This window comes from Stegastes partitus, unplaced genomic scaffold (assembly GCF_000690725.1).
Source record: "Stegastes partitus isolate 25-593 unplaced genomic scaffold, Stegastes_partitus-1.0.2 Scaffold660, whole genome shotgun sequence".
Classification (NCBI taxonomy): Eukaryota; Metazoa; Chordata; class Actinopteri; family Pomacentridae; genus Stegastes; species Stegastes partitus.
The window spans coordinates 68,137-80,400 of record NW_007578391.1 but is presented as its reverse complement, the minus strand read 5'-3'; the positions used below and the strand labels follow the sequence as shown (position 1 = coordinate 80,400).

At 41.5% G+C, this 12,264-nt stretch overlaps 2 protein-coding genes across 3 annotated transcripts in view; one reads left to right on the top strand and one right to left on the bottom strand.

Moving 5' to 3' along the window:
- The window catches only part of bcl2l12 (BCL2 like 12), a 9,831-nt gene extending 528 nt beyond the window's left edge, over positions 1–9,303 (top strand). Inside the window, exons 2-10 of one of the 2 annotated variants that reach the window (XM_008290209.1) lie at positions 1,651–1,706; positions 1,982–2,033; positions 2,870–3,062; positions 3,582–3,777; positions 5,022–5,241; positions 5,426–5,530; positions 6,891–6,964; positions 7,213–7,476; positions 8,427–9,303. In XM_008290209.1, coding sequence (XP_008288431.1) covers positions 2,887–3,062; positions 3,582–3,777; positions 5,022–5,241; positions 5,426–5,530; positions 6,891–6,964; positions 7,213–7,476; positions 8,427–8,468 — 1,077 coding nt within the window. In that variant the 5' untranslated portion in view covers positions 1,651–1,706; positions 1,982–2,033; positions 2,870–2,886 and the 3' untranslated portion in view covers positions 8,469–9,303. Of the gene's footprint in view, positions 1–1,650; positions 1,707–1,981; positions 2,034–2,869; positions 3,063–3,581; positions 3,778–5,021; positions 5,242–5,425; positions 5,531–6,887; positions 6,965–7,212; positions 7,477–8,426 lie in introns of both variants that reach the window. The other variant, XM_008290208.1, reaches the window with a different exon arrangement.
- Positions 9,304–9,818: 515 nt separating this feature from the next.
- The window catches only part of tspan4b (tetraspanin 4b), a 9,112-nt gene continuing 6,666 nt past the window's right edge, over positions 9,819–12,264 (bottom strand). The window contains exons 7-8 of the mRNA XM_008290207.1: positions 12,081–12,164; positions 9,819–11,520 (exon numbers count right to left, since the gene is read on the bottom strand). Of these exons, the coding sequence (XP_008288429.1) occupies positions 11,452–11,520; positions 12,081–12,164 (153 nt within the window). The 3' untranslated portion in view covers positions 9,819–11,451. The remainder of the gene's footprint in view (positions 11,521–12,080; positions 12,165–12,264) is intronic.

Genomic DNA, 12,264 nt, shown 5'->3' with positions numbered 1-12,264 from the left:
ATTATTATTATAGGGACAAAGATTTTATTATTTGTATTATAACTTGATTAGCTTCTATGAAACAGCTGCAAAGTGCTTTACAAACAAAACAATCAAATTAAATACACTGAGCATGTTTAAAACAAATGAGAAATATGATTAACTTAAAAAAAAATGTACCTGACTAATCTAAATATTAACGTGAAGAACCTGCCATATACTGTACAAATTTACCCTTAAAAAAAGAATTTAAATAAATGCTAGGAAGGCAAATGTAATCATTTTCCTCAACCAAGTTAACAGCTGATGAATGGATATTCATTGAAATTAAGTAAATACACGAAACATTTTTCCATCTGCCTATAAAACTGTTTTCATTGTTCATTTAATATAAAGTTCACCATCTCCAGCCAACAGTATGAAACATTCATGATGCAAAGAATAAATGTTTCTAGAATATTATCAGTTTTGTGATGTCAGTTGTAGTTACCACGATCAAATCTGTGACTACCAACATTACACTATGTGCACCAGGTAAATTAGAACATTGTAGACTTTTCTCACTCTGATTAATTAGTACTGAACATCACAGACAATCATCTGTTACAGCGAGAAGTCTGTCAGGCTTATGTCAGTTTGTTCAATTATTCATATATAGCAAAGCTTTAGTCCGACTCGCTGCAGGTGGCTGCGGCTGTAAACCCGGCATTTGGCTCCATCTTCCTCTGTCTGCATGTTACTGTTTTAAAATCAGCTTTACTGAAGGAAACTGGGGCTGCAGGGTGGCGCAGTTGGTAGCACTGTTGCCTTGCAGCAAGAAGGTTGCCCGGAATCACCGGAATCTTTCTGCGTGGAGTCTCCATGTTCTCCCCGTGCAGCGTGGGTTCTCTCTGGGTTCTCCGGCTTCCTCCCACAGTCCACAAACATGCTGAGGTTAATTGGTGATTGTAAATTGTCCGTAGGTGTGAATGTGAGTGTGCTTGGTTGTCTGTCTCTAAGTGTAGCCCTGTGATAGACTGGTTACCTGTCCAGGTGAACCTGCCTTCACCCTGAGTCAGCTGGGATAGACTCCAGCCCCCCATGACCCTAGTGAGGATTAAGCGGTGTATAGATAATGGATGGATGGATGGATGAAGGAAACTGCAACCTTCGGGGCAGCGACACACTAAAAATTCCCCTTTTTTCTGAGGATTCTGGATTCTGACTCTGCTGTTATTTACTTCTACAAGCAGAGCTCGTCTCCCTGAGCACCAACGTTCCACCATCACTGTTTTAAAGGGAACGCTGAAGCTGCACCCTTCACTTACCCAAGACAACTGTCCATCCATCCATCCATTATCTATACACTGCCTAATCCTCACTAGGGTCATGGGGGGCTGGAGTCTATCCCAGCTGACTCAGGGTGAAGGCAGGTTCACCTGGACAGGTAACCAGTCTATCACAGGGCTACACTTAGAGACAGACAACCAAGCACACTCACATTCACACCTCCACATCCAACCTGGAGAGAACCCACGCTGCACGGGGAGAACATGGAGACTCCACGCAGAAAGATCCCAAGTGTTCTCACGGGGATGCGAACCAACGACTTTCTAGCTGCGAGGCCCCCCCAAGACAACTGTGATTGTTTTAAAGAAATGCAAACAAATAAGTGTTTTCTTCTCCTTACAGCGGATTAACAGAGAGCTGCAGCAGACGATTCTACACCACAGAAGACTGACAGAGAGGTACAGCAGAGCATTCTAGCTGATGATAGTTGATTGAAGCCATAAATGGACATACAGAAGGTTCAAAGACATAATCAATGTATTCAACAACAACGATCAATATCAAACGCTACCCTTTGTTTAAGTCAATTTCCTTCACTTGAACCTGCAGAGTTTCCTTCTTTGCAGGATAAATCACTTGTAAATGATCCTGCTGTGTTTGTTTCTATTGTTGTGAGTTTATTGCTGAACTCAGCTGTTGAGTGTTTCAGTGATTTTGTTTGTTTGTGTTCCAGGTTACAGCAGAAGGTCTCCGGAGAAAGAATGCTGACTGACTGGATGGTCCAGGTACGTTGGTTTGTCTCACATTTCCATCTAATGTCACTCCGACCTGCTGACGGGAGACTTATTATAGACTTATCCATAGACCCAAGATTGCTGATTGATTTATTTGCAAAAAGGTTTTTCCTCTCTACACATTTAAAGACCCATATGACCACACTTTGCACTGATTGTTTGATAGTTTTGCAGGTGATAGTCACAGCTGTTCATCTGTACGATCAACCAATGGGTGCGCTTTTGCAGAACAAACAGCAGAAATAATACAAGTGTGCTATTTTATCTTTATTTTCAGAAATGATGAGCAGAATTTAAACCTGTAGTTTCACGTCATCAGCTGTGTTTGCAGTGTAACACCTGACCGTTTTCATTCATTAGAACTTTTTTCCTCTAAAATCTGAATATTTTCCCATAACATGATTTAAACTGGTCATTAGTTTAAATCATGTTATTAGGATTGAAAGAGGAGCTCTACCCCCTGGTTTCATATTTGAACCTGTAATTCCATTCTTTGGTGCGTCTGTAGTAGTCACATTGACGAACTCTTTCAAGACTTTTAGCGTTTTTCACAGTACATTGACTTATTTTATGAGTAGTGGGAAAGAAAGAGTTGCTTAAAAGCGTAGTGTAGAAATGGGACGTTGGACGAGCCGTTCTATTCTTGGTCTGTAAACTTCCTTTTATACTCTAAGTGTTGATGGTTGTCTATAACTAACACAGTTGTTCCATTCTTGGTCTATAAACTTCCCGATCGCTACGGCCAGAGGAAGATCCCTGCTATACTCTGTTTTCATCTCTGTCCTGAAGTAGACGAAGAAAGCTCATTGTTTGTGACCTGCCTCCAGCTCAGCTCCTGGTAGAGATGTCAGAGCCTGCAGGACGCTGCTCCGTCTCCTCCATCTCCTCCATCTCTCTGGTGGAGATCAAGGCCGATACTCATCTGGTGCTCCAAGCTTTCCTCCATCGGACTCTTTCGGTTCCCCCCAAAGAGCGACCTGGCCAGGTGGGCGGAGCCTACAACGACTACAACAAGTACAGGTGATAGGACACACCTCTCTGTTCTGTTCTAATCTCAACAGCACACTTGTCTCCATTTACCTCCGTCTGGATGTCAGAAAACATCTCATTTCCAGATTTGAACCACCTTTTATTTTGTTGATCTGTCTCAGTTTGTCAGTGCAGAGCCGCATCCAGGTTTCATTCATTCTAAGTATGTGGAGATGTTTTCCATCCGTTTGGTGTCTGAGACTTCTTCTTTCTCTGTAACCAAAAACGTGAATAGTTAGACGCAGTTTTTGGAGCCACCGACTGAATGTTTGGGCCTCAATAATAAACGTTTTAAAGACTCTCCTCGATAAACAGTACCGGTTGTTTCGGCGCCCTAAATAGTTATTCCTTCGGTTCCAAGATGCCCACTCGTCGTATGGGTTCGTGTCTGGGATATAGCAGACGTCTCACATTTCTACAACACAGAAGAAGAAAAGTCAGAGTAAATCAAGACTTGAGACTAATTGAAATTGTGTCGCTTGTTCTTCACTTTGGTTCATTCCCTTCCAGCCACAAGCCACAACCACGGCCGAAGGATGACAGGGATTCTCAGGAAGACGTCAGCTCTGCGGACGAGAAGAAGATTGGATTTAAGGACTTCATCAAGCAGCTGCCTCGTAGAAACACTGCACGGCGTCACGCCAAAGACCCCAGAGGCTCCCTGGACAGAAGCAACAAGGCGAAACACCCCAAGGACCCGGCAGAAGTAAGGAGCTGTGGTGCTTCGTTAGAACAGAATGAGGTCTTTTGTTCCTGTTTAAGTTTGGTGGTCCAGTATGAAGCATCAGACCAGTACAGCAGTGATGACGTTGGCATCTGAGCAAAACTGCTGAATCTCAACATATTTGAACAAACGCAGGTGCCTCCACAGAAAGGTGATTATCATTATTTAAACGAATACATTAAAACCGGATCAAGCACTTCATCACCCCTCCAGATCAATGAGATTAGAACGCAGCAACGTGTACTATCTAAACCTGCAGCATCGGGGGTCTGTTGTTTTAGCTGCTGAACTGTTTATCAGCCAAGATCCAAAGAGTTCTGTCTCAAATGCAACACATCTGACGTCTCCAAAACCCCCCAAATATCATCACAGCATCTGCAGGTAAATCTGCACCTGTTGGCGTCAAAGTGCTGCGTCTGCAGCCACAAAGAGATCGTATAAGTTTGACCTGCATGGAAGGAAAAGGCCTCTGCTGTCTGAATAACATTAGTGCATAGCAAGAGTTTGTCAGGACTTTTGAAATAATGTACTCTGGAGAGGGAGTTGGTTGTTTAGTAAGAGACAAAGGAAGAAACTACCAACTATGAAGTCGTATCAGAAGATCATCTGTCTGAAAGTTGATCTTTCAGTGAGATAAGAAGCCTAAGTGCACTCAGACAGAATAAATGGAGGATTTCAGAAGCAACACCCAGATTTTAATCACAATGAAATATCACTGGTGGTGCTGAAGCAGCAGCGCATGAAGAAAACCTCCAACATCCTGCAGCTGAACACATTTTTTATTGTATTTATTGTATCAAAGAGAGAGAAAACCTGAGGTAGCTTCCATCAGACTCAAAGGGACAGTTTTATTTCCGCAGCATTCAATGAGAACTTTGCATCACAAAACGTCTTTTAAAAACACCGACTGGTTCCGTCCTCCTCTGGACCGCCGACCTGTAAAGGTCAGTAGATCTGTAATCTGCTGTGTTGGACAAAAGAGGAATTTTCATGATCGGATTCTTGACTGATAGGAAGATCAAAACACTCCTGAAGCATGTTAAGTGATTTTACGTCTCACCTGTGCAGCCGCAATATAATGTCAAACATCCTAAAGTGACTGTCTCCAGATTACCGGGAAGAGTTTAGTTGGTCATTTAATAAATGTGGTGTTAATGCAGTAGTCAGAGCTGAATATCTAACAGATCTGCAGCCTTAATGCTGAGAGAAAAACCCTGTTTCCACAGGATGACGTCATATCTCCATCGTCTTCATCCGAAGAAGAAGACGGTGAGAAGAAACCGCAGAAGAAGCTGAACCACAAGATTAGGAAAAGGCTCTCCAAGTTCTTCAAGTTAAAGTTGGAGAAGGAGAAGAACAAGGAGGAGAATGTGTCTCATCCTCAGAGGCCCTCTACTTTAGCGATAGATAGAGGAGCAGAGCCGCCACCAGACATCGTCTCTCCCAGTAAGTTCCTCAACTCCAGCATGAAACCAAACAAACCGGCTGTAGTCGTTCGTTTAACGCTGCTGAACGAGGCTCCTTTTTAATATTGCCTGGTGTCAAATGATTCAAGTTAGCATCACCTCAGTAAAGGGTAGAGATCAGATCTTATGTCAAACTAACAACATTGTGTTATGTGTTGATTCAGACCATCCTCCTGAGTTCTACAATCAGGTCGCAGAGAAACTGGAACAGATCGCACAGAAGTCCACCAGCATAAAGAAACCGAGTCCCATGGCTGCTGCGCTGCCAGGTAACCACACCGACACCGACATGAATAGATCCACAGAACCTACAGAACATCATACAAGCCAGTAAACTCATGTGTTCATCAAAGTATGAGGCTGTAGGTCAGTGGCATCAGGTAGAATAAACGTGATGAAACACAGTAAGCTTAAAGCACTGAAGCTGTTACCTCTGCATTTAAATACGACAATGAAAACTTTGGGATTGTTGGCCCAACTTACTGTTTCACTAGTTGTACAGTAGAGGTCGCTCAAGAGTCTCCTATATAAAGTACAGTCGTCCTCAAATGTATTCACTCAAATAGTCACTCAAATATCTACAAACTGAAAAAAGCAATAATAAATAAAAATTTGCTGAATTATAATTTGGTGAAATGAGATGTTGCTTTTGAATTGTGGTTGAAAAGAATAATTAAAAAAAAACAAAACTGTCCCAGACAAATGAGAGGCCTTTGCTGATGAGCAGTGAACCAGAACACCTGTCAACAGGTGCACAAGTCTGACTGAGAGTTACAGGAAACACCTGATGGCAGTGATTGGCTCAGAGGGTTGTTCAGCTACATGTTAGTTTACGGGTCCCATCATGCTTGTTTTTTGTTTGTTTGTTTGTTTGTTTGTTTTGTTTTTTAATATTTCTGTTGAACCACAATTCCAAAGCAACGTCATGATGTTCATGACATTTTTATTTATTATTACTATTGTCAGTTTCAACTGTGACTGAAGCTGTTGTTTTCCTTCTTTAATGGGAGGGTGTGAATACATCTGAGGACGACTGTATATGTATTAATGACCTAATAACGTTACTGCGGTTAACTAACTCTGCTTGACTCCTAACACGAGAACAGCAGTTTGCATGTGTTCCACAGTGATGTATTAAAGCCAGAAGTTTGTCATTAGTTTCCTAAAAAATCCCCAGGTTTAGTCATTTTCTCTTCTACTCTGACGCAGCCTGATGTTTAAAATGATTTATAATCTTACACCAGGTCCGCTCAGGCAGCGACGTCGCAGGTAGAACATCTGCTAGATGTCAGTCAAAGCCGCGGGGAGGTGGATCACATCCCCACAAACATTCGAGATTCAGGAAGCTTCGCAGAGTTTAAAAGCAGCTTCAAAGTTCCCAGTGAGTTCTGTCACATCACTGAGCATCAGGAGTGAAGGACTTTACTAGAGAAGGTTAAATACAGCGTACAAAGCTTAGGTGAAGACAACAGTGTCCACCTGAAATGTCTTACCTGATCCTGGCACTGGTCCTGCTGGTGCAGTAGGAGCAGTACCAGCAGGAGGCACCTTCTCACCTAAATGGCTACTGGGTCCAGATTACAGTCAGTCTGAAACCGGCTGTAAACTACACGTTTTGTTTTTCAGCAGTGTGTGATAAAGAGACGGTGGTGCAGCAGCTGGTTCAGGTTCTTTCTCTGGAGGGCGACACCATCAACACTAAGGTGGGTGGTTCAGCATCAGGTGTGTGAACTGCGTTATTCATTCGTCAAATATTTTGCAGATTATTGTCTTGACTGGAGAATTTTGATTTAGGACATTTGAGACTCACTTATTAATGAGTCCGGCCTCCTGCGCAGTTGAGCAACAAAACCGGCTCACATCACCGACCCAACCCAAAACCCAGACAAATACAAGTTTTCCTCGCATGTGTTTGTGTCAGTTTTACGTTTAAGTCATCATCTTTTAACAGATCCAGTCGGACCCCTTCCTGCGCACCAGCCTGGCTCGTCTTTCGTACCCGTCGTTTGCCAAACTTCTGGACACGTTCAGCAGCAGTCAGGCGTCCGCGGCAGCAGTCCTGCCGCCGCCAGCCAGTCCAACGCTACAACGCATGGCGGTCACCATGGAGGTGTCGCGGCGGATAGTCACGGCCACCGGAACCCAGCGAATGCAGGGCTTTGCAGAGTGCTACATGGAGAACTTTGCCCCATGGGTGAAGAAACACGGAGGATGGGTGAGTTGATCAGGTCTTCCACTGGCTGCATATCAGCTGGTGATCAGGGTGGTGTCATTTTGTAAATATACGGGTGAGTCACAGCTTCACATTAAAGTCTTTCAGTTTCAGTTTTCCAGCTCAACGTGCTGCATTAACTAGCCACGCCCCCCTACAGGAAGGAAACTCTCTCCCAACCGTTTCCTGAGTGATCCTTTCACATGAGAATACCGCTGAAGTCACAGCACAGACGTTATGTTTCATTGTGTATATGATGTGTTTGTCAGACAATGGTTCAGTTATAAAGTCCGTAGAAATTAGCAGTGACTGCTGGGTAATGTAGTGTTTCAAGGCTTTGTTTCATTCTCGTTCCATGTCTGACAACAGAAACTGGAAAATATGTGAATGAGAGCAGCAGCAGAGATGCAAACAGCAGCGGAGTTGAGGTTTCAAATCGGGTTAAAGTTTCCGCCATCTCTGAATGTCTTCCACACGCTAACGTTAGCCACGTTAGCTTCACAATGCGCCAACACTAAGGATTCTCCTATTGTTGTGGGGACATCACCATAAAAAAACAGTTGTCTGCTGAGTGTTCAGTTCCTCAGATGCTGTCAGTGCGTGAGCATTTGTGTGTTCACTCTTACAGCAGAACATTTGGTGAGTTTTGTTTGTGGTTCAGACATTTTAGAGTTTAGCGGAAGCAGCTGTGGACAGTAAATCAACTCGGTGGACTGTGAGGCAGCTGCTCATTGTGACTGGGTCACCTGGAGGCAGTGAGGGGGCGGAGCTACACAGAGTTTGAGGACGATTGGTCAGTTAGCTGTGAGGGAGTGCTCCTATGCTGGGAGGCTTTTTAGGGTTTTTTTTGGGCACCTCCAACTCAATAAAACCCACTAAACTCAATAAAAATTGATTTTCACCATGTGGAACGTTGAAACCACCTTCTAAATATTATTATTTTCCGTCTCCAGGAGAACGTGGTGGTTCTGGAGGAGCACGCAGAGTACGACTGAGCTCCAGCCGTCTAGTTATTCCAGCTGAAGCATGAGCTCTGGATTATAACGTGAAGACAGATGGATGCACTGTGCTCTGCTGTCCTGCAGAGTGTCTTCTGGACTCTAGAAGGTTCTTTGATTCTTGTGAATCTGGGCATCGGAAAATCCTTCTACCTGGATTTTGTTTTACAGAAGAAGAAGAAGAAGAAGAAGCTATTTGTTTACTTAAGTTATTTTACCCGAACTGTCGATTAATTTGAGTTAGAGCCGGTTCTAACTGTGTCTTCAGGTTTGTTTGTGGGCTACTTACATTCAGATCTCAGTTCTGACCTTACAGACGACATTTTAATCTCGGATTCCTTTTAGTGAAATAATTCTACCGGTTGCAGGAGTAGATTCCTGTGATTCATATCTGGAAAAGAAAGAATAAAGTAATAAAGTACAAAGAATAAAGTAAACTGCTGTGCTCATATCACAACAGTGACATTCACCTCGAGATTTGTATTAGACCACAGGGAAAGTTGAACCACTTTCCTGCTTTTCCCTCCTTGTGTTTAGATTGTAAAATGTAATTGAACAAACTATTTATGGTGGAGACTCTTCCTGTCATCCAGTTTTGTAGCTGACTGGTGGTCAAGTAGCGATCATGTCTCTCAACCGTTCCGTTTTTAAATATTGGCTATTTAATTTTGCGTTCTTTTAATGTCCGTTCTTCCTCGACTGCAGCCTTCCTGGTTTATACAATCTGTTATCTAATGTGAACAAATGTCAGCTGAGCCTCAAACCACCTGACAAACAGCTGATCACCATCACATCCACTGGCAGGTGAACAATAAACACTAATTTTAAGGAGCTCTTGTCTTCAGGTCTATTTTTTAAAAAATCATTTATGTAATTGAAGACTAACGATGTTTTTATGGTATGTTTTATTTATATCTTGTATATTTTTGTCAAAGGACATGTTTACTGAAGCTACAGTCAGATACGGTTTCAAGGATTCAAGGATTCAAGGAACTTTACTGTCATGCCAGCTCACATTTACATGTTTGTGGTTCTCAGGTCCCGGTTTTTAAAAAAGCCTAATAAATAATAAGTACAATGTAAAACAAGATCAAGTAAAAACACAAGTAATATACATGTAACTATAGTAAAAAATCTAAACATTAAGGTAGAAAAGCCCAAACTAGCTATGTTTACCACTAAATATGTGTATAAACAGCAAGGTTAGTACAAATAATTTTATTTGTGTGATCAGCAGTTAGACTCTGCTGAATACATCTGCGTTGTCATAGAGTAAAAGGTGTTTTAGTTTCACAATTATTTGTGTTTGCAGTTTCTCTTATCAAATGAACAACAGAAGATATCAAGTCCTTTATGCAAAATCTGTTTATTTACAGCAAATCACAACAAATACGAATGAACAGGGAAACAGAACATCATGTAGAACTAAACCTAAAGCCAGACTACACACGAATACGATCATAAGTACTGAACAAGATTTTAAAGACAACTCCACGGTCTGTTTCTAACCTCAGCTTTAATCGGAAGCTCATTCTGTTAGATGCTTTAGGAGCATTTGGAGTTTATACTAGGTTAACGTGACAGAAAGTGTTTGTCCTTTTTAACTGATGGAGAAAACAGACGTTGGATGCAAACAATCCGACATAAACGATGGAGAACAGCTGATAATGAAAAAGGACCAGAGCTGCTTTCTGTTCGACAATCTTAAAATGCGCTCAGTCTGTCAGTCGACCAGAATATATGTGTGTTAGGACACACTGGAACACTGCAGATATACAAATAGCAGCGTGATTTCAGATAAAGTTTGAAAGTGATCTTAAAATGTAAAGCTGGTTGATGTGAATGAAACTGAACAGTGACGCTGAGCTTTATCAGACTGAAGCTCTTTGTTAAGCATAAAAAGTTCTTCGTTCCCAGTTCAGCTAAAATTAAATTACATCCAATGAATGATTTCAGCACCATTCAAGTGGGCGTTTAATTTCTGTTGCGTAGGTTCAGTTTTATTGGTGCGGGACCACTTTCACCTGGAAAATAAACCCTTTTCCCTTCTGACAACACAATTCGGTCTCCATGATAAGATTCAAATGACTAAATACTCCAGTGAAAAGGTAAAGTTGGATAAACATGTGATACGTAAAGACAAAGAAATACCTTGAGCTACTAAAGGAATATTTCAAAGGTTTTATTTTACAGTGAGGATTATATGAAATAGAATAAAACTGGAGCAGTGAACGTCTGTAAAATCAGTTCAAAGTGCTCAAATGTCGCAGGAATAATGTACAAGGAAGGAAAGTAGGAACAAAGTGAACTTAGTGCTACATATAAAATCTTTTTTATTAGTATTTTTTCCTTTTTACAGTTGACCTACTTGTCAAAATCATGTCTTAACACAAACTGAACCAGCAGGTTATGAAGAGTCTTAACTCGTCTTTTTCTTCTTGACTGGATGAATAATAAAATCCAAATACTGAAATTATGAATCGTAAATACAGGTATATTTCCCTTTCTTCTTGTTTCATGACACAGAAATAAGATAATTGTAAGTTGGAACAAATTTAGCGTACTATTAAATCAGCTACTCTGGAACCAATATACTTGAAGCTATGGGGATGTGAACTTTAACATCAACAGACTGTAATGTTCAGATGTGAAGAGGTTCATGGATCAACTTCATTTAAAGCTGATGTTTTATTAGCGTCTGTTTTGTTGCTGTCTAAAGATGTAGAACATATTAAAAAGGTGTTGGGAATCAAGGACATAAAGATAATTTAGTGCGTTTTAATATCCAGCATGTTTGCATATTTACATTAGTATGGAAATAACTGACTCAATCCTTTTCATACAGACTCTGAGGATTTTACTGACCAACATGTCTGCTTCTGGTCGTTTGTTTTGGGAGGAACTAAGGGAAATTTGTAACCGCGAAAGGTTTCGCTCTGAACCAAGTGTGAGTTCAAAAGCTGTGGTCAGGAGTGTTCAGTCAGTCCATGTGTTTCTCGGTGCAGAGAATCTGACAGTACATCACCATGGAGAAGACCAGGGCCAAGATCTGAGGAGAGAAGAAGAAGAAATGAACCGTCCATCCATCGGCTGCACACACTTTATCCAGCAGAGTCACAACCTGAAGCTGAGAACATCCTGGACATCACAGGGTTCATCACTGAGATCTGAGTAATCGTTTTAAGATTCTGATCAACTTATTATTGTTAATATTAAATTCTTATTTCCGACCCTCAGATCGCTGAGCACTGAAGGCTCTCAATGGGAACCGACAATGAGTGATACTGACGCTGTAAAGGTGTTTCTGCAGGCATCACACTGAAAGATTTGATCCGTATTTTGTGCAAAAATTAAATGGACAGCTTTAAACAGAAAATTAATTTGCTCTTTAGGCATGTATGTTGTATTTAACAGACTCATGTAGATTGAATCACTGAATTCAGAAATGCGACTGTATCTGTCCTTCTGGTGTGTTTTTAACGGTGAATAAATGGTTTAACATCCTTGCAAATGGAGCTCACGTCAACCTGCCAGACGTAAAGGAACAGCTTATGACAAAAATTTAAGAAAAAAGGAAAGAAATGAGGAATAAGTATAGGAGATAAGAACCTGCACGACTCCGATACAGACTCCAAACACCAGCACAGACGGGATGTTGTCCAGCAGCCACGTTCTGGCCTTGTGGTAGCACGGCTGCAGGCGGACAGGAGGAAAACATCAGTTAGCTATTAAAGGATCATTAAATTTAGCATCACATCAGTAAAAACTTTAAACATTGTAGGATTGTACTTGT